Source organism: Rhipicephalus microplus, chromosome X, assembly GCF_043290135.1.
Source record: "Rhipicephalus microplus isolate Deutch F79 chromosome X, USDA_Rmic, whole genome shotgun sequence".
Lineage (NCBI taxonomy): Eukaryota > Metazoa > Arthropoda > Arachnida > Ixodida > Ixodidae > Rhipicephalus > Rhipicephalus microplus.
The window spans coordinates 370,261,776-370,284,271 of record NC_134710.1 but is presented as its reverse complement, the minus strand read 5'-3'; the positions used below and the strand labels follow the sequence as shown (position 1 = coordinate 370,284,271).

The 22,496-nt window shown below is 44.8% G+C and overlaps 1 protein-coding gene across 4 annotated transcripts; it reads right to left on the bottom strand.

Annotated features, from left to right (window-relative positions):
• Positions 1 to 9,862: 9,862 nt before the first annotated feature.
• On the bottom strand, positions 9,863 to 21,402 carry LOC142776380 (uncharacterized). Of its 4 annotated transcripts, none has more exons than XM_075879966.1 (5): positions 20,903 to 21,402; positions 15,876 to 15,938; positions 13,498 to 13,724; positions 10,309 to 10,468; positions 9,863 to 10,211 (listed from the first exon to the last, which is right to left on the bottom strand). In XM_075879966.1, the coding sequence occupies exons 1-5, from the start codon at positions 21,057 to 21,059 to the stop codon at positions 9,949 to 9,951; spliced, it is 870 nt and encodes a 289-aa protein (XP_075736081.1). In that variant the 5' UTR covers positions 21,060 to 21,402; the 3' UTR covers positions 9,863 to 9,948. The 4 variants fall into 4 exon arrangements, with proteins under 4 accessions (XP_075736081.1, XP_075736082.1, XP_075736083.1 ...); XM_075879967.1 differs by having other exon boundaries at positions 15,876 to 15,930; positions 20,913 to 21,402; XM_075879968.1 differs by having other exon boundaries at positions 13,636 to 13,724; positions 20,903 to 21,396.
• Between the last annotated feature and the right edge of the window lie 1,094 nt (positions 21,403 to 22,496).

Below are 22,496 nucleotides of genomic sequence, written 5' to 3'. Positions count from 1 at the left end.
AGGACACCTCCTCTTTCTCCCCCTCCCTCACCCGCTCAACGCAACGATCCGCCGCTCGCCTACCCACCGCAGTTCGGCTGCCACCCCAGTCTGAGCAGGAATAAACAAGTGTTAGGCGTTCAAGGTTGCCTGTGCTTTTTCACTACCGGTCCAGAAGCACGTGTATGGGACGACGACAACCCCAGACTGAACATTGGTGAGGAAGAAGTGGATTTGGATCTGCACTACACAACGCTTTTGACAAGCACGTCATGGCTACGCACGGGCTCCAGAATTGACTACCCGAATTCAACGGCTAGTACTAGTCATCATGGTTTGGACACCTGCAATTTTACTTTGAGGCTAACAACATCACTGATGCAGCAATGAAGAGAGCCCATCTGTTAACGGTGTATGGTGAGCAGACATATGACACTGTCTGAGCCCTGATTCATATACACACTCCAGCAACTGTCGACTATGACGACATCGTAGCTGCGCTGCAAAAGTACCATGATCCAAGGCCATCGGAGGTCTACAGCGAAGCCCGCTTCCAATGACGAGACCACCTGGAAAGCGAAAAAGTAAGCGATTACGTGGCGGCTCTTAAAAAACTCGCTGTACGACTTCAATTTCTGCCCGCCAACCTCAGTAAGTTCAGCTACTGCGCAGGAGTGAGGACAGACTACCACACCTAGTAACACCACTATGCTCCCCTTGGACGTTATGTTGCGGGACCGTTTTGTGTGCAGACTGCGTGACAAAGGCCTAAAACAAGGCATGTTCGCAGAGACGGGTGTCACATTCTCCAAAGCATACGACGTTGCCCAGCGAGCAGAGAGCGCCGGTCACCAGCAGAGGGATATTCGACGGAACGTCAAGCTAGTGCACCACACCAGTCAGCAACCAGGCCAATATGCTACCACAGCCAACTCAAGGAAAAAAAACAGCGCTGTTGGCGATGCGACGACACGCACGATCCCCAGGTATGTCGATTCAAAACAACTACGTGCAAGTTTTGCCAAAAACAGGGACACATCGAAAAGGTATGCATAACCAAACGCAAACAGCCGAGCCCGAAGGGTTCATCGCAATGTTACCACAATTTCGATGCTCAAGAAGGCCAGACACAAGATAGCACACCAAGACCATCCCTAATGTCAGCGGCTCTATACGCCTTAAACGCCGTTGCAAATCTCGGCATGAAACCGAACATAATGACAGAAGTCCTAGTACACCATCGCCCCATCAAGTTTGAGGTGGATTTGGGAGTAGCATGCAGGCTCATTATTGAGGCCACTTTTCGAGCTACTTGGACTGAGAGCGCGCCAAAACTCCAGCAAGACGACACCCAGGTGACAACGTCGTCAAGACTTTCCCTTCCACTACTGGGTTGTGCCAATGTAGAGGTCTACTACAATGGCCAGACCCACCATCTGCCATTGCTGGTCGTCCACGGCTCCTGATCAAGCATTTTAGGCCGAAGTTGGTTCACCCCCCATACAGTAGTTGTTAGCGGAGTTAACCATGCATCCAGCTATCCGTCAGTAGAGCAGCTCCAAGAGAAGTACAATGCCTTTTTTTGTCGACGAAATATCAGGAAGCAACGAACCTCCAGTCACACTGGAGCTGCGAGAAGATGCAACGGCTCCATATCAAGCCTTTTAGGCCGAAATTGGTTCACCCCTCTTGGAGTGGTCGTTGGCGGAGTTTTGAACAGCCAGGCCCACCATCTGCCATCACTAATCATCCACGGCTTTGGATCAACCCTTCCAGGCCGAAATTGGTTCACCCCTCTCAGAGTGGTCGTTGGCGGAGTTAACCAAGCATCCAGCTGTAGAGCAGCTCCAAGAGAAGTACAAGGTGGTTTTTCTGAAGAAATACCAGGAAGCGACGAACCTCCAGTCACACTGGAGCTGCGAGAAAATGCATAACCAATTTTTGAAAGTTAGGTTGGTACCTTTTGCTCTACTAATGTTAGTCGAGAACGAGCTTGACCAATTGCATGATCAAGGGATTATCGAACCGACGCAACATTTAAAATAGGCTACACCACTCGTTGCCGTCCGAAAGAAGAACGGCACCCTATGCCTCTGCGGAAACTACAGAGCACCATCTACCTGTCTACAAAGGCATCATCCTACCAACTGCTAACACCGAAACAGGTTGTTAGCATGCTTCGGGGTGGAACAATCTTCAGCACCTTGGATTTGACAAAAGTCTACCAGAAACTAGAGTGAATCAACATCTGAACTGCTCGCGATAAGCACCAGTAAGGGTCTCTACAAAGTGAAAAGACTATCATTCAGCAAAGCTGCAGCATCAGCAGTCTTCCAGAAATTTATGAAGTGTACACTTAGCGGGATCCCTGGAGTTTGCATCTACTTAGAGAATGTTATTGTCGGGGGTGCTTCCAATGAAGAACACAAAGAACGTTTGAAGCTCATTCTTTAAAGGCTATCAAATGCTCATTTGGAATCAGCAAGGAAAAATGCGTTTTTGTGTTGCCTGAAGTGAAGTTTCTTGGACATCAGATTGACGCGCAGGGTATTCACCCAACTGAAGAGAAAGCGCGAGCAATGGCTGAAGCACGATCGCCTACTAAGGAACAAGACTTGCAGTCATTCTGAGGACTATTACCGTTCGACGACTGGTTCTTGTAACATCGAGCTACAGTCGCCAATGATCTATACGAGTACCTGCGGAATGAAATCCCATAGACTTGGTCGCCACGCCACCAAGAGTCATTCGTTGTACTTAAGGAACTGCTATATAAGTCTACAGTGCTGCGACATTACGACGAAAGGAGCCCCCTTCTGCTAGCCTGTAACGCATCACCATACAGAGTGGCAGCAGTCCTCTCCCGAGCTGACAACCAAGGACGGGAAGCCCCGATCGCTTTCGCACCGCGCAGCCTATCGCAGGCAGAGAGGAATTATACCTAGCTATATAAAGAAGGACTTGCCATCGTGTATGCAGCAGACCATTTTCGACAATATAATTCTGGCAGAAAAGTGACCTTCATAACTGATCACTGGCCCTTATTGATTATCATGGGCCGCCAGAAACCAATGCCACAGACCTTGTCAACGCGAATGACACGATGGTGCATCAAGATGTCGGCGCAAGATTATGAACTCGCATATCGCACTGCCAAGAAACACCAGAACGCCGACACACTAAGCCGCCTGTCACTACGCCCACAATAGACGAACCACCCCCGCCAGCTGCCCTAGTGAAAAAATTCGTACGTATGGAGGGTACGGATCTGTACATATGCAATTATGATATTATAGATCCGCATGAAACGGATAGGCACGATGCGGCATCCGCATAAAAGCCTTCACATATACGGCATCCATATAAATGAAAATGTGGTATTACGGAGGCTATATGATATGGCTGGTCATGCAGAATTCTGGTCAAATAACTGTTGAAGATTATTGTCCCAAAGTCACAATATTATTGTGAGAAATGCCACAGTAGAGGATTCCGGAAATTCTGACCAGCTGGGGTTCTCTGATGCGCTTCTAAGTTTAAATACAGAGGCTTCAAGCATTTTTGCCTCCATCAAAATTGTGGCTGCCACAGCATGTATTCAATCCCACGATCTAGAAATTGTGGCAAGATGCAAACCGCATGATATGGCTTCGATATATACAGCTTGCGCATTAGATATCTTTAGAATATTGTACCGGTCACTTGGAAAAAATGAAATTTATATTCTGTAGCAGAGCTCTGACATTGTACAGTTGTTTCTCATGTATCAAGTAGAGCAAAAAAAATATTTATTTCACCAGTATAAAATACTGCACTGTGAGGGACAGCACAATGTCCCAGCGCACATTTACACGTGTAGAATAAGTATAAACAGTGTAGCGTGAGAGATGACAGAGCCAAGTCCCCGCACGCACCTCCACACAAGCATTGTCTTCTCTTCTCCACCACTTTTATGACATATTCAGCTTGTCTGCTGGGTATCAGCTCATGCTTCTGTCACCGCTCTGCCGTTGAAGAACTCCTTTCGCAACTTGTCCGAGTCAAATTCGAAAGCACCTGAAACAGGCCAAAGTCAATGCTATGATCGAGAGCAGAAAGAATGAAATCAATTGCAAACAAAAGTTAGGTAAATGTGCTATCTACAAAAGTGTAGACACTTTAACACATACTATGTGCACATACCATTTCAACTAGTAATATTTAAAATAACTGCACAATTCATAATTTAAAAAGTGCAATAGAATTAAATGACCCCTTACAAAGTTGCACATAATGATCATACTTGTTTATAGAAAAATGCCTTCAGGCTTCTGAGTATTATAATACAAGATTTTATCTTTGAGAGAACAATTAACTTGCACATTGCAATTTTACAAAAGCTACCATGATTACAACAACCAAAAAATCAAGCTCAACATAGCCACCCATTGGCAACTTTTACTGCTTCAAAATTTTGAAGCAGTAAAATTGTAGCCATGCCTTTCTACTTTATCTGAAAACAGAAAGACACTGTGGCTATACGATAATGTTGCTGAGTGAAGAGGTGTGCAAACGAGCCTCAATACATCTTTAGTGCTCTCACCTGCTCAAACTTTGTGTTGCCTCGTGCAGTGCATAGCTGACACATGGCTTTGCAACCACTAAAGTGCCTATGTGGTGTGGGATTATGCAACGCATTGAACTTGTTTTAATTAGCATGCTACATGGCCATGGTCTTCAACTTCCCAAAACTAATGACAGTTCACTGCTTTTAGAGTGACGAATTTTACCAAGATGAAAACAGTGCAGCAGCAAAGCTTTTGAACCAGGCAAGCATTTTATTAAATGCGATAGTAGCCACCAGAACGTCGGCACACCAATTTCTATGTCTTAAGACATGCTAATTTCTAAATATCTAGAGTGCAATATTCAGTCTATATTTATTGACACCCATTTGAAATACTAAAATTCTAGCATTCCTAAAATGCTAATGTGCACCAATAGCTGTAATAGACACCAATGAGGTGACGTCACCCCAAGATATTTGAAATCATGAGTGTACCATTAACCTTCGCTTGCTAGAAAAAATAAGTTTATGCAAAAGCTAGGAAGGAATAAAAGAATACTGCAACTTTTTAGCTCTCAGTAGTGCTCCAAATGCAAAGGCTGACTGTGGTGGAGTAATAGGAGAGGTGTCTGAACGGCGCTTGCCTCAGCTTTTGTGCTTGAGGTGCGTCTCTCATAATCATAAAGTGGTTTTGGGACGTTCAACCCCACAAATCAATCAATTTTGTGCTTGAGGGATATACATTTGGACGCATGCTGCAAAGGCTCATTTTGCAACTTTCTATAGCAATCAAGTCACCTTCTTGTGCATTAGTGTCAGATGGACGGCACAGTTCGTATATGTGACGTCATTACGGGGCCCCAGTCGAAACGGTACGATGCTCTGAATGTTGGCAAATTATTGCTCAGTGGACCTCATGTCGTGTCCCCATGTTTAGTAAACGAGACTTTTGATTGGCAGATTCAATATGGTGTGAGATGAAGAGTGGAAAGGAACACAAGCTGAAGTATCAAAACAGTTCTTTTATAGCTATCACTGGGACGATGAAACAAGTTGACGTAGAGTACTGAATGGACAGCCAGGATTCCAAATACACAAGTCATTGAAAATTTTCTGTTAAGCGTTTGATGGCCCCAATAGGACTATGCTCACCTGGCCTTCCATGAACCGCACCACAAAAAGCGCAGTGCATATGTGGATGGCCTCTAAATTAGAAGAAAAAAAAACATCCCTGTTTCTTATCCTCAATTCCTTTGCATTTGCCTCTATATAAGCTAGCTTTTATGCAACCTGTTTGTGTAGAACTATTTAGCTAACATACTGTGCCTGAAAAACTAGCATGCCGCTGAAAACTGTTGAAGTTAAAAATTCAACAAAAACTTAAATGCTTACAGGCATTTGTCGCCTTTCTCCCTGCCATTTTTTCGTTCTTTCAAAAATCAATGTACCAACTTTTTGAAACTACCATCTTCGCATAGGGCTGCATAAAAAAAGCAAGATAAAGGCAGGCAGATCTGACAAAATTCACAATGAATGTACACGTTTAATTGGTTCTTGCTATGGGCATTGGTGCACCAACGTTCTGGTGGAAACCTTTGCATTAAATGAAGTGCTCGCCTGGTTCAAAAGCTTTGCTGGTGCACTGTTTCCATGCTGGATAAATTTGTCACTGTCACAGCAGTTAACCGACATTAAGTTTGAAAAGTTCATGACCATAGCCGTGTAGCATTCTAATTAAAACAAGGTGAATGCGTTGCACGATCCCGCACCACATAGGCACCTTAGTCATAGCAAAGCCATGTGTTTTACTATGCCTTGCACGAGACAACACAAAGGTTGAGCAAGTGAGAGCACTGATGATGTATTTAGGCTCGTTTGCACACCTCTTCACGTAGCCATGGTATTGCGTAGAAACAGCGTCTTTCTGTATTGAGGTACAGTAAAACCCACTGCTAGACTTCTCCTTGCTGCGTTTCCCGGCTGTTATACCCTTTACCCCTGGTCCCAGCACAGCTGCTACAGCATCCAATCTATTCTGGAACTGCTCCTGTATGATACATCCCAAAGTCCGCTCTGAGCCGATCAAGCGACCAATAGAGCTGCCACAAGGTTTTTTCATGCTGCTTGGCCTGGCTTGACTGTTTTGTTGCATGAGCGATGCACGCAACAAGCGTCATAATTCTAGAAACCATAAAAAAAACTGCTGCCTTCGAAATTCATAATGTAAACATAGCATCTATAGCATGATTACTTTTAAAGATGCTTTTTGTGAGGATGTAAGAATGATTGATTGATTGATTTGACTGATTTGTGGGGTTTAACGTCCCAAAACCACGCTATGATTATGAGAGACGCCGTAGTGGAGGGCTCCGGAAATTCGGACCACCTGGGGATCTTTAATGTGCACCCAAATCTGAGAACACGGGCCTACATTTCCGCCTCCATCGGAAATCCAGCCGCCGTAGCCGGGATTCAATCCTGTGACCTGCGGGTAAGTAGCCGAGTACCTTAGCCACTAGACCACTGTGGCGCGGCAGGATGTAAGAATGGGCTAATTGGTAGTACATCATGAAAACATGCGGAGCACAAAAAAGAAACGGACTAAGAAAGACGACGAGACAACGCGCTGATTTCTAACTGTAGTAGTGCGCCTTTAGAAGAACGTAACAACCCGGGTACGGCAGTCAACAATGGCTGTCAACTTAACGAGCGAAGTCAGGTGGAACGTAAAACAAGAGACGCACGATGCACTAGAAATGTTATTTGAAAAAATGTGAGAATAGACTTGTTGGTGGTGATATATAGTGAAAGTGTGTAGCGCACAAAAATAACAGGACGACGCACTGAGTTCAAACGTGTGTCACGTTTTCTTGATGTATCACCACCAACAAGCCTATTCTTACATCCTGTCAATTACATTTCTAGTACACTGGGCCACTCCTGTTTTATGTTCAACCTCACTTCACTCATAAAACTGACAGCCATCACCGTCAGCCGCGCCTGCGTTGTTTCCTTCTTTCGACAAGCGCACTGACTACTGCTCAAAGTGAGTGCATCAGCCCGTCTTCTTACTTAGCCTTGTAACGTTTGGCCTGGCAGTTCGTCTGGGCAGCCGCCATTGTGCGTAAGCCGGTCAACTAGGATGCTTTCAACGCCATCTGCGCCCAGTCAGCTAGACGCTGCCCTGTAGGTGTTCCAGGTGGTGGTCGTGTCACAACAAAAGCTTCGCGAGCCAACCCTTTTGTTGAACGGGTTCAAACAGCATGGGACGATACCACTGTGGGAGTTCCCATGGAGTCAACCTAGCGACTCCCCTGTCGTCGCCGACGCGAAATCGTCACAAAAGCGCGGACAGCCCGGAAGCATGGGAAGGCGTCGAAGTCGCAGTTCTCAGAGATTCAGCACCTGGACGGCCGAGTTCAGGAAACCTCTGGCAACTCTGTAGCAAAACGCTACTTTGGACCACTGCTGACGTTCGTGTCAACAGCCATCTCCCCGAAAGGAGTTCAACTTTCCCCCTCCACCGTACTCTACCTCCTCGCCCTTTGCCGTCTTCAAGTCGAGGGCAGGGTGCGTCATTGTGTGGTGCGCTCGTGCCACCATTGGACCTTTTCACCTAGCTGAGTAGTTCAATATGTGCACCCCTTCTGGTGGGTGGACCACTAAGACTTCGTCACCTGATTTGTGACGAGAGTGGTCACCGCCTTCTTCGGACCTCCGTGTAAGGAGACGGCGGGCTATAAAAGCCGAAGACATTTTGTAAATATTCACTGAATCTCTGTACAGTTCCATCATTCAACTAACACGTAAATAAAGCTTCGTTCTTTCTCTTTTAACACCTCCCCTCACTGGCAAAGATCGGCTATGCGGACGACTGCGGGGAGCCAGCTATTTTAAACAAAACCCACCATGCCTACTATCAACCTCGAACCCTTACCAACTGGTTCGCAGCAGTGGGATGGACCTCGCGACATGGTGCTGTGTTGTGCTGAGTGATTGGTCTTTGCTTTGACTTTCCAGGCTTCATTTATTTTAGTGTTAGCAGAGTATAAGCTCGATTGTGTGATTCGGAGTTAGGAATATCACGTAGTCTGAGGACTGAGCGAGTTGAAGGGATCTCCTACATTGGTGTGAGATGCAGCACCAAAGGATAACAGCAATCATGGAGGGTAAGTGACTACTAAAAGATGAACTTGTGTATATTTGTGAAGACCTAGGTATAGAGGTTGAGGGAAAACTGGGAAGGTCACAACTTTTAAAGCTCATTTTGCAAAAAGCCAGTGAGGAGGAGATGGAATTGGCGTTGAATGCTTTCAAAAGGGAGGCAGAGAAAGAGAAGGAAAGAGAAAGACAGGAAAGGAAGAAGGAGAGAGAGAGGAACAGGAAAAAAGAGAGAAAGCTGCGGAAAATTGCTCTAAATAATGACAACGAACATTTGGCTCAAGCGAGTGGAGGGGCTCCAGAACGAGCGAGCAAGATCCCAGGCAGCACGCCGCCGTTGGACCAATCTTGGACCAACATCGGCTAACATCGGCACCGACGTCGGGCCGACGTCGGAAGTGCAACTTCTTCCAATGTCGGGCCGACGTTCAAGCCAATGATGGGCCGACGTTTTGCCGATGTTTTAGCCAGTATGCAACCAACATTGGGCCGACGAAGGCCCATCGTATTGCCGACAAAGCTGCCAATGTTCGGCCAACATTGGGCCATATTTCAGCCAATCACATGCCATTTTTACGCCGATGTTGGCTGCACGACGAATATTGGCTATGGATGTACGACCGACATTGGACCAATCCAGGGCCACATTGCAGCCAATCAAATGCCGTTATTACACCGATGTTTCCTGCACGACGAATATTGGCTACTGATTGGCTTGCCATCATGTAACCATTATTAGTAGGGAATTTTTCTTACCGGAAGGTTTTAACAATATGCCTCGATGACCCGCTCTTGTAGCTTTGCAGCCCTGTATACTTGGGGCAACAGAAAATTGAATGCTGAGAACTGAAAGCAGTTACTCGATCTATTTCATCTTTTATACTTCATTCCCTTTGCTAACACTAGAAGTGTAGTTTATTTTTTTACCAATTTATCTTTTGCAATAGCGAGTGCTTTATTTGGTACTGGTATTTGGTACAGCAGATCGAAAAAAGTCGTTAGGAAGTAAATGTTGAAAGCGTATGTCCCCCACTTGCAATCCCCACATATGTCCCCCACATGGTAATCGAGAATATTCATGATTTAGACCATTTTTTTGTAACTAAAACATGGTGATGGTGCTTCCGAATCAGCATAAGCTAGCCGAACAGTGCACCACCGACAGTCTGCAGACTATTTATTCTTTGTTTTTTTTATTTATTTGGTACAACAAAAAATGTATACATTGAAAAATATATATACACAACTAAAAAAGGCCCGCTCTACTGCAGGTCAGGTTGCGTTGGGGGCACAGTGACAGTGGTGCTGTCAAGGCCCTGGCTGCTGTGGCTGGGCAGGAAGCCAGCTGCCGCGAGCAGCCGATAATCTGCACTCTGAGAGTGGGGATCATCAAGCTGCTCCACAACAAATGTTTCTCTGAAGCGCCGCTTCCTGCCCCCACAGCGATCACCAGACCCTGGCAGCCACCTCTTAATAAAGTTGAGGGCCTCCGCCTGGTCGCACCCTGCTTTTTGGCAGATGACATCTGCATACAAGAACAGAAATACCATAGTACACATGAAGCACTGCAGTACAGAGAATACACAAGGGTACACACACATAAAACAATGAACAAGTCTAACCTGTCACTAATCTACAGAGCCTGAGGGTCACAAAGGCCCTTTTCCCTTTTCTGCCATGAAGGCTGTACAGCACTTGCACGTCATGTGCCAATACAGCCTTCATGGCATTCACACCAATTTCTCGAAGGCCACGTCCCCCAATCTGCAGGAGGTGCTTGCGCTGTAAAAAAAATGCAAGAAGCATAGATGGGGTAAACGCAACAGCACATCGAAATGTTTTCATGATAAAAATCTGCAAGAAGAGGACACTGAAAACAACAACTTGAATTTTTGGGCATCACAACATTTCATTGTTTTTTTACGCTAACTTCAACTCACTTGACCTAAAATGGTTTCCACATCAGCCCTCTCACACTCAGTGTGAGAACCTATCAGAGTTCTTCTCTGAATGCAGTTTCGCTGTTATGAAATCAAATACAACACTGTTATAACCCTTAATAAATATTGATTCTAGCTATGAAATAGTATAATTACTTTGTACAGTGCTCAAATTCCAATACACGTTTCTTCGAGGTTACAATGTCTTTGCCTGAATGTTGGCCAGGAGTAGCTTCTACAGGTGAAAAACGATAAAATATGTGGAATTCAAAAAGAAGCTTGGGCATGTTTTTAATCAATACATTGTAAGCAGAGCACAACAAGATAAATGAACATGATCAAGGCGTACTAAGAGGCAACCTTAGAGCGACCAAATCTTGGTCATAGATGAAACTGATAGAAAAATAAAGGTCGCACTAGATGGTCGCACCATTTGCTGTTTATATTTTTCTGTGATAGCCAACAAAGAGGCCTGTCGCTATAGAAATCTCATCACAATAAACAAAGGTGCATTTTTCTTCACACTGCGAAATTGGGTGCATGTTAGATTTTTAAAAGAGTAAGAAATCGGCTAACACAAGGCAGGGTGAACTGTAGCTCAAAGTAAAGAGAGCCGCAGCGGACACGAAATAGGGTGATAAATAAACAAAATTACTGAATGTCTGTTTTAAGCAGGCTATTGCTAGTCACTGCCCATCAAATGCACGATGCCGCCTACATCGTCTGCTAGTTTAGGACAGTTCACTCGGACTTCACAGACTATAGTAAATATAGTCGAATCTCATTAATTCCAACACACTTAATTCGAACTGACGCTGTGGTCCTATCAAAGCTATACCGCGCTCCGAAAATGCTCTCAGCACCCCGCCCAATCCTGCGGTGGCACTTCAGACACCTCATCGCTGTGCTTGAAGAAGAAAATGAAGAAAAGGAAAGAAAAGACTGCGGTGGAATGTTTGCCAAATGCCAATCTGCGACATTCCTGTGCCCCGCTTCGGCTTTTTCCATCCCTGCCACGTAGAGACCCTTCTCCTCTTAACACTGCGCATGAAGAGAAAGAGGGGAAAAAAAGCTGTCGCAGAGAGTTGGCTCTCTCATGCCGATCTGCAACGCGCCGGTGTCACGCTTCCCTGTTTTTCGTTCCTGCTATGTAGAGACTCTTCTCCTTTCAACACCGCGCATGAAGAGGAAAAAAAAAAAAAAAAAGCTGCCGCGGAGTGTTTCTCTCTCGAATGCCGATCTGCTTTTCTCCAGGTGGAGACGCTCCTCCATTCTCATCATGTGCTGGCCACGCTCCGGCTGCAGCGCAGATGGTAACAGTGGAAACACAGTTGTCTTCGAAGAGTGTCAGCACTGGACATTGCCGGGCGCAACTTCTTTTGCCAGGAGAATACTGAAGCCGAAGTACAAATGCTTTGCAAACTGCACGCAAAACTTGTTGACTCGTTGCAAGGCCAACGTGTACAGACATGTATTGACTACTTTAATTAATGACGGATGTCCTGTAATTTGTGAATAAAACTTCTCCATGCACATGCATCACTGCATGGTGAGCCCTCCGCTCGTTTACCGTATTTACTCTATTCTACCGCGCCCTCGATTGTAACGCGCGCCCGGTTTCCACGACAAAAAAAAAAAAAAGACATCGGTTGCAACGCGCACCCTTTTTTCTCGTTGGCCCGCTTGATCACACCACTAGCGAAAACGACTCTTTTTGAGAGCGTCTTCCGTTTAAATATAAAGTACGGGGGAAGCTTATGCCTATCTGACGTGCAACAGAGCATTGCTGTCACTCTAGTTTTACCGTGGCCCGATGTCAGTACGCAAACTTGCTTCGCCCCTTTCTCCTAGACGGTTGTGGTGCCAGGCATGTCGAAGTAAAGAGGCGTGTGACCGGCATTCCCGATTTGCCCAAGCAAGTAGCCGTTGTTGTGCCGCAAGTTTAGGAGGAACCTCTGAAGACTCTGAAGCTTTTCTTCGTACTCCTCCGGCAACTTCTGGCATATGCCCGTTCGCCTTCGGAGGGAAAAGCCTTTTCTCTTCATAAAGTTCGTTAGCTAGCACCTGCTCGCTTTAAAATGGCTCTGCATTAGCCCTTTTTCTAAGGCTAACTGCATAGCCTGCACTTGGAGCAGTTCTGTCGTCACGGGCCGCTGTGCCGCTCACTGCTTAATCACATACTCGCCGAGCAGCTCTTCAATTTGTGGAAACCGACCCTGCTGTGGTCCACTGAAGCCTTTGCGTGAATCTTTGCTGTCGACAATATTCTGCTTTTGTTTCCGCCAGTCCCGCACGCACGTTTCGGGAACTCCGAATGACCGCGATGCGGCCCGATTTCTATCCGTTCCGGCACACGCGACGACTTTTCTTTTAGAAGCAGCATTGTGGTGCACTCGTCGAGTTTTTGGAGTCGGCTCTACCATGGCGTCGATGCTTATGTACTACAAGATGACGAACTCCTCAGCACACGTATGAAGTGCCGCGCATGGGAAACACATAGGCAGAAATGACCGACGCGCCATGCTGACGCACGCAGGGGGCGGCCATTTTGTAAGTAGCGATGGCAATAGAATGACCATATTCAGTTTTTTTTTCGTACTCGATTCTAACGCACATGCGATTTATGAACTCTCTTAACCGGAAAAAAGGTGCGTGTTAGATTCAAGTAATTACGGTAACTTTCATTATTTTGAACTTCTTTTAATTTGAACAAATTTTCTGGCCTCTTTGAGTACGAATTATTCATATTCGACTGTAGTACAGTGGCTCATGAGATAACCTGACTAGTTTGTTTCCCGAAACACAGTATCTTAAAGCAGTACTAAATTTCTGCATGTTACATAGGCATATTAAAAATCAAGAAATATACACCAAAGCCGCAGCCACAGCTTTACTCTGCACAGCTGCCTCTGCTGCCTCCACTTCTCCAATTGTACCAGCAGGCAGCCGGGGAAGGTCAGAGGGGCGCTGTGCTGGCTGGGCATGCTGAGGCACGGACAAGAGCCGTACCTTGTGCTTCAGCTGTCGCACCTCCTGCAGAACCTCTCTTTGTTGCTGCCGGATGCCAAGTTGGATTCGCAGGATCCGTAGCAATAGAGCTGAAACATACAAGAGTACATACCATATTTACTCGCACAATTTGCATCCTCACATAATTTGCTCACCAGTATAATTAGCCAGCCTGCTTTACTACAAGAAACTTTTTGCTCGCATACTTTGCCCTCCCCAACCAGCCCGAGCCACCTTGCCAGCACACACACAGACACATTTGACTTCATGATGCTCTGGTCAGGCACATCTCTTGTCGAGCAGGCGAGTGCAGTCTTACACAAAATGGACTGAGTGCAAGGTCCGTTCTTCCATGAACTTTTATGCTTTCCCTAGAATATCGAACTTGAAAACTGAAACCTGTTTATGTGTAGTCCGAATGCCTAAAGGTTTGCCTCCTATCTTCCCACCTCTTCCACGGCAAGAATGTATTCCCGAGACACAGCACAGATGTTGAACGCGTGCAAGGACCTGTCACATCAACTAGATGAGACAGATTTTCGCACTCATTTTTTTTTTTCGGTTTCGCTATCTGGCCATTGCGTTTTTACCGTTCCTTGTGATAGGCTACAATAATTATATACGAGGCAGATTGCTGTTATAAAGCTTACCGAAGAAAACTGAAACCGTGCTCCCGCTAAGCACATCAGCGTGGAGTTCTTCGACATGCAATATTCAGTATGGGAGCCAGCAGAAGAGTGCGTTGAATAAGACTTAGCATAGAAGCTTGGGTGTGTTGTTAGATATCGGAGGGAACACAACGCAATAGAAGACTGGGACAAGGAATGGACACACACACACATGAAGGGCGACACACACAGCACTGTGTTGGCATCGCGCTTCCTTGTCTGCATCTTACTTTACGTTGGGTTCCCGACAATTATTGGAGAGTACTTATGTTCTCTGGTATAACTCTGTCGTGGGAACTGGTTTTTGTGAGCACTGTTCGGAAGAACTTCAAGAAAATGGGGGCATTTGAACAGGCTTAGCAAACAAATGACAATCCGCTTTGAGACAGTTGTGACAGCGCCTGCAACATATATTCCCAGTTGAGCTTTTAGGCCAGCGATTCCTACTAGCTTCGCACATGACCGGATTGACAAAAAAAGTACACATAATACGCGAGTATATACCGCATTTGACTCTGTAGCTTTGATGAACCAGGCAGATACACAAATTTATCCAAAACTCCATTGATTCTGTTGCAAAATTATTCAACAAACAAATTGCGATGTTATCCATGTTACTATACGATTGTGGCACTTTACCATTGCAGCTTTCCAGGAGGCACACATAGTGCAGCGTTAGTTCCCCACTCGCAGTTAATTGTATGCAGTAGGTTGCTCACAGCAACTGACTGCATGCAATGGTGAACATCTTGCATGCTTGCACCGCTGTTTCAGCATGCTGGCTGCTTCCCATACGGCTATCAATTGATGTTCACAAAATTGGGAAGATGAAGAAAGACTACACAGTGCCCTCTGGCCACCCTATACTCCATACCTCCAGCCAACAAACAAACAAAAGAAACAGAAGTATGCAAATGAATATTATTCCTAATGCAGCTGGAATGGAGTGTAGTTTTCACCAATTCTGTGTGTTAAGTCAATATGGAGTGAGTTAACTCCATAAAGTAGCTTTTCTCATAACAGTGTTCACTCTATTGTAACACAAGGAGTGACTTCATAGCATCTAGAAGGAAAAATAGAATCTTCAGTATTTGATAGAAATGTGAGGCTCTACCTTAAAACAACAATAATCTGGAAAAAGAACTTATTACATTCGAAAAAAAAAAAGGTAGCACAGTTGATCCCCTTTACAAGAGACACTGATGTAACAGACAAACGGGGATAAGAGGCACCAGTGTGCAGGCTGACATTTGGCCCATCATGCATCAGGCACTCCGTAGATGCGCCTGTGCAGCCGGGAGCCCTGCAGTCAAGCATGCTGAGCAAGACTGTTGACCACTGTACAATGACACATTGCCACAAAATTTCAAAACTTCATTTCACAGACTTCTGCAAAAGCTTCTTACACTCTTGCATAATTTTTGCACAACCTTTTCTCATTCTTGCGTGATTTTCGTCAGAACATATAAGTGTTGGAAGTTGTATGTCCCCAAAAACTTGCACAATACAAATAGCATACATTAAAGTCTATCACTTAATACGTGCATAGTGTAACAATGAAAGGAAACTCACGCATGGTTTGCTCCGAGCCTTCCCCGTGCGGTGCCTCCTTGAGCCTTGGAGAGCACTGTACAGCTAGAGCAAAGTAGCATCAATCCAGTGTTAATGGCAGGTTAACAAGACAACAAAACTAACCCCCATATTCATAAACGCTCCCCGACTCGACTTTCACCCTTCACTTGACAGAGTTGAGCACTGTGCCGCTGCTCGTTTGAAAGCGACGCTGCGCTACTCGAGAATCACAGCAGATTATTGCTGACATGCAGCAATTTTCTCTGCTTAGAGACGGCGCTCCCATCAGCCATCTCAAGTGAAGGTGAAGCGTTGAGTGGAGGGACGTTCTAGAATACGGGGGTAAGATTGGTTGCAAGAACACTACAATAGACACACTTAATTTTTACACTTCATCTATATTGTACAGCTACACACATTCTGCATCCTTATAATGCAACATATACATACAGGCTTATAAAGTAAACACTGTAGGCTGCTCAAATAACACCTACACAAAAAAATTACCCAAAAGTGGCCATGCGCAAAGTACTTTTATTTGAAACTCACAAAACTTTTGCGGTGATGGAGAATAAATAAGACAGGTTACGCTTGGAGGCACATGAGACCTTCGCAGCTTTCATAAAGTACAAAAAACAATATGGTATGTGTGTGTGTATGTACGCATGAAGCTTCAGCCTTTACATACGGTTTCTTGAAAGAATCGACTATGAATTTTATGGCACCTGTGTCCTTCAGCGCAATTGAAAGCCTGCTGATCAGTGTGCGCAATTGTGGAATAGTTACATGGAAAATGGCGTGAAACACCTAAAATCAAATTTTTCTAGCTAGGAAATATGCAGCTGTGTATACACAACACATGCTGCAAACAGTGGGAGGTGACCACAAGAGTGATTTGAGTGTAAGCGGCAGTATTCCGCATTCATGCACCCCGCCATTTTCAACTGTTGCCCAAAAGCAGCACCACTTCAGCGTGCTACTTTTTTTTTTTTACATCATAAACAGCACGGAATACAGCGAGGATGAAAACAACATATGCAATTAAATTTTGAGCACTATTTATGGTGCGCATGATTGATTGATTGATATGTGGGGTTTAACGTCCCAAAACCACTATATGATTATGATAGACGCCGTAGTGGAGGGCTCCGGAAATTTAGACCACCTGGGGTTCTTTAACATGCACCTAAATCTGAGCACACGGGCCTACAACATTCCCGCCTCCATCGGAAATGCAGCCGCCACAGCCGGGATTCGAACCCGCGCCTTGCGTGTCAGCAGCCGAGTACCTTAGCCACTAGACCACCGCGGCGGGGATGGTGCGCATGAAAAAAAAAAAAAATAGCCCTTTGTACAACGACGAATTCATAATTTGCCTTCACGGACCTTCTGTTAGGCTGCACCACATACAGATTTTTTGTGGCTTTCAAAAGAGATTTGAAAAAAAAATAATAACCGTGTTTACTCTCGTCATGAGCGCACTCACTAAGTCACCCTCATTTCAGTCGCCAAAATTTTGAATTTTTTTTTCTTCCACATATTAAACACACATCTTACGTTCATCCGCTGAAGTCCCACGGGCTCTCCCCCCCCTTGCCGCCTTCGCTCGCTGCCACGTGCCATTTTATTTTTGTTTCTATTTGTTCATGGAACGTCCCCTGTCTTTTTTAATTATCTCTTGTAACATATGTGGCATTATCTTGTTCCCGAGGTGCCACAGGTGCTCTGCTATGTAGATGCACCATTAAACTAGTATTTTTGATCAAATGTGCATTTCTGATGTTTACCTTGCAAGTACGTAAAACTGGCATGCTTCTTGATCTACGATACACATGTGGCTTGTCTCACTTTGAAGGAAAAGTTAGCATACAATGGTGTAAATGCTTAGAATTTGAAATATTGAGGCAGCAGCACACCGGAGATGATCATATGGTAAAGAAACAAGTGCTGCCTTATTACTGGCAAGTTGTCACTTATATGTACAAATAAATTTTGCGAGCTAAAAAAAGTACAAAAGCACAGCGAGGCTATGATGTGGTTCAACCTGTGGATTCGCTTCATTTATCACGCCATATGATGAAGCTTCCTTTGGTAAAACTGCTCAGATAAGAAAAAAAGTTTGCTGTCCAATACAGCAACTATACAAAGTGTGCACGTGCATCTCGCAGCGCCTTTTCGTCACTTCCGAAATGTGCCACCAACATGCCCGGGCACCAACCGAATCTATCGCCTACAACTGCCATGTTGTCTCCTTGTGCTTGCACCCGTTTAGTTTTGCCTCACGATGCAAGTTTGAGAAATTATGAGCTGCTAGTGAGGCAAGTTGATTTAGTAGTCCACGCAGAGGGAGCAGAGCTTAGGGTGTTTCTTCGCTGAAAGTTATAACCTGAAATTGAGAACGCACATTCCGATTTTCCTAAAAGTACCAGCGTATTTGGCTGGTGCAGAATAACAAAAGCTACTTGAAGAAACTTTGCAATATTTGCATCTTCAGGTGCAACTTCATTACGGGTAAGTGCCATAGCCAAGTATTTACCTGCAAACAGATATAGCTTACCAAGATACTGTACATACAAACTTGTCCGCAGTTAAAATCATGATGGCGAGGAAGGCGGTTAAAATCGTGATGGCGATCGCGGAGATTTGGTATTGCATTGAAACAAACTATAAAGAATGGGAAACAATATTAGTTCACTTTGAAGTATAGCCGATCGGTTCAAGTTGGGCGTCAGGATTTTTTTTTAATTAGTCAATTAATTCTATACACGGTCTCTATCATGTTCAGTGACTCCACTGTACATTAGCGTACAACAAAAGCAAAATACAAAGTGAAAAGTGTGTTAAAGCATACGCGAAAAATAAAGTGATGACTGGCATTACCGCGGCACACACCACGCAAAGTCGCTATCTGCCTTGTATAATATTTTCCTCGACTATTTCCACAAATTGCAATCAAAGAGGCTCAAGCTCAACATCAGCACTGTTTAAAACACTTGGGGGGGGGGGGGGGGGGACATTGCTACTTTGGTGGCGTAGGCCGTGACAATATATTCATGATATTATATCTCTTGTAAACTTGCCTAGCTCTGCACGACTAGTTTTCGATGGGAGCAGCTGCGCTTCGCACATCCACTCTTAAAATTGCGGCTCGAGAGATTTTGAGCTTTCACTTGTTTTTGGGCCAGGCAATTTGTAGTGAAAGCAAGATAATAGGCCCTCATGGGTTGTGGCGGGCAGCCGGTGTACGCCGTGGCTGGCATATGTGTCGCACATCTTGATTATCTGGTTTTGTATCGAGTGAACGAGCGAAGCCTTCCTAATCCAATGAGCTCGTTAAAGTAAGACAACAAAAAACCACAATGCTTCCACATCGTTCACAGCAACAGATGACGAGCCCCCAACAAATCGCACTGCAGCACGTGAACTGCCGTAGGTACCCAGGGAGTTACCCGGGCATGGCGGGAGAGGGCGACAACGGCAGAAGTGACATCACAAGAACACTATGTATAAAGGGGACATTTAAAGACTTTTTTCCCATTTTTAAACTTCGTGCACTGTTCTGTCACAATTTATAGCTCAGAATAGTTGTATTTTGAAAAGGGCACTAATTCATAAGCACAATGGTTCAAGGGTGGGTGCATTTAGGGGGCCCATTCTACGTTTTACTTATGCCCTTCAAGAACTTGCTTACAGGGCCAAAGTCCTGTTTCAGAAAGAACACGCTAGTGCGTGGCCAGCAGTCCGTCAAGCATTAGTGCTGGTGAGATTTGGAAATGCAGCGCATGAGCATCCTCATCTGCTACTTCTCTGCTCATGCTCTCGGGGTTTACTTGCGAGGCACTGTCCTTCGCACTTTTCATTTTCACACTGTAAATCAACTGATACCAACTCTGCCTTCCATTATTTAATAAACCAATATTTCATGGTCACGAGGACGAGCTTAAAATGTTTGCTACATCAGACCTGAACAGCATTTTGAGTCATCGAAACTTGCTAGTTGCAGCGAGCATTATGCGAAAAATATGATGTGCTTTACGGTGACAACTTGCAAAACACTGCAGCAACGATTAAAATCATGCATTTTTTGTGCTCACAGGAAATCCCTGAAGCAGGAGGCACTGGGCTAGATAAATTGCACAGCTAAAATACGGATGCGCTTTCCAATGCTGTCATGCGTACAGGCGGAGAAATGGCAGACAAAACTGGGCGCACCCCGATTCTATGCGCATGCGTCCCATTCACAAGCCTCGCTGCCAGTTAGCACCACATGGCTCACTGTCCATGAGCTCGCTTGTTTCCTGTAACAGTGGACCATACGGTACACCTATTTAAAAACGAGGATAGAATGTATATAATGCAGCATCTGATGAAGCCATGACGATGTGTTGCTGATGAAATCTGGAACTCTAGTTAGTACCCTTATTGTTAACCAGCCGACCGACTAGCAAAAAGATTTGCGACTGAAATGATGGCATTTACACCTGCCCTTAAAGAACACTGAACAAAGTTTTTGCCGCCGAGATTTTCAGCCAAAGCAAAAGATTGGGCCATGATATTCATAGACAATAATAATTTCAAGCAGAAACTACGAAAACATACTGAATTTAATGAGCCTTTTACAAAATGCCGCGTCTAGCTCTTAGACACGGCGTTTTCTAAAAGGTCGCGACATTTATTTTTCAAGTCTTTTTTTGTTATTCAAGACAAATCTACGGTGCATTGTTCACAGAAAACAAAATTGCCTCGGTAAGATTTCTTTGCGAGCAGCTTACTAATTTTAAGGCAGGCGCGTTGATTCGTGAACTGAAGGATGCGAGTGATCGATCTTGCCTGCTAGTGGCTAGGCGACAAAGGCTTTACCTCATGTCCTGGTGTAGCTATGTCACGCAAATGGAGCAGAAAATGTGCATTATCATTTATTTCACCTAAATATCACACGTATGTGACTTATTGCCGGTGACAGGTGATCAGGATGAAGTCGACAAGTTGCAAATCTGAACAAGAATTCACTCGAATGAAAAACCAACCTATACTCACGTGCACGGTGAAGTCGAACACGTCGTCCGTCAATGTTGTCGCTGATGCCCGAAGGAAAAGAGAAGAGGACAAGCGACGGGGTCGTCTCTTTCTATAAAGTCGGCGGAACTGCCAGAACGGCCAACACAAAAGGCATCGGGTTGACATTCCTCCATCTGGGCATCAGTCGCTCCACCCGGGCATGCAGCTGCTACTGGTTCTACTACTATCCTCTTCCCCGTGCCTCTTCCCGACATTGCAGTGTTGCTGCCATACTCGCGAACCTTTTTAAATTAAAGCACGCAATCATGTATTATCGTGCGCCATACCAAACTTAAAAACAGTGCGCCGGTACGTGAGATCACGAAGCGCGGTCCACGCCATCACAAGAGCAATTAGAGAAATGAAACAAAGAAAACAAAAATGTATAAAATATTTTGTCTCAATACGATCCGCAATCCAGTTTTCTGCAGCGGCTTTTGGCTCTGTATGAACGGCCAAGCCAGTGCCAAGCCAAGCTTGCGTCCCTGATCAGCTGCTTGTTTCCATCGAGAATTCAACAGTGAACTGGCAATTTGTTTAGATGATATTGCTAAAGGGCTTGAAATTGAATATTTCTCTACGTACTACTAGTGTACTTTTCCTCTCTGTTTCCTGATCACAGTGATGAGATTGAGGAGGTTACAATTTAGAAAACAGCAAGTGCAGCTCAAGCATTGCTAGTATCGCTGTTTCGGTAATAAAATGTTACAAAGATTTTGCCCCGCGACCTGCTTGCCGTGTTCGAGCACCCAGTAGAAATTTACGGTGCCGCGTTTGAAAGAGTTGAATAAAATTGCAATATTACGAAAGAAAGGCTCTGAAGCAACATCGCATTTTATCAGGCCTACACCTCCCACACCTAGACGAGTAAAACTCGTCGATATTATCTTGCAAAGCTGTGTATAATATTTAAAACACATTCTTTAGCCCACGATGAATTGTTCTCTCGTGTGGCTTCTCCATTTGGTACTGTCATGTTAACTTACAAAGGCAACTTTCCATATTTAGTCTCTTTAGATGTTGCAAAAGCTTGACACGTGGTGTGTATGCCATACTGATAATTCTCCTCGTAACCTGGGTCCGCCTCTTTAAACAGCGTCGCATTTTATCGTTCGCAATTGTGTTTGTTTTATACTGTAAGCGAGCTGTGTGATTTCATCAATATTCACGCGTGTTCCCTGACTATACAAACACGTGCGTCTTATTTGGTGTGGTGCACGTTTGTATGTAGCAAAAAATGTCATTTCGTCAGCGTGTGTCTGCATACACTTGCATGCCCTGCAGTACGTGTACATAATTAATGCAGTAAGGACTGCAATGCATAGCCTTGCATGGGACATATATTCCATGCACCCTCAGAGAAATGTTGTTTGTTATGAGCCTACTGTTTATCATTACATTTTTTTTTTTCGTTAAAGTTTCATCTCCATATAAAGCAGCTGTATACAGGCACGAGCTTCAGCAGCTTCCTCGTTGTTCCATTTTAAATAAAACACCAAGCCTACCCGAATCAATTATCTGTTTGCTATCATTACTGTTATGTGTTCTACGATGTACACAAGG

Coding starts and splice junctions, on each gene's coding strand:
- LOC142776380 (XM_075879966.1), bottom strand. CDS start 21,059: ATGTCAACCCGATGCCTTTTGTGTTGGCCGTTCTGGCAGTTCCGCCGA. Junction 15,939..20,902: donor CACCGTGCACGTGAGTATAG/GTTGGTTTTTCA, acceptor ACTTTGCTCTAG/CTGTACAGTGCTCTCCAAGG. Junction 10,469..13,497: donor AAGCTGTGGCTGCGGCTTTG/GTGTATATTTCT, acceptor TTTTTTTTACAG/CGCAAGCACCTCCTGCAGAT.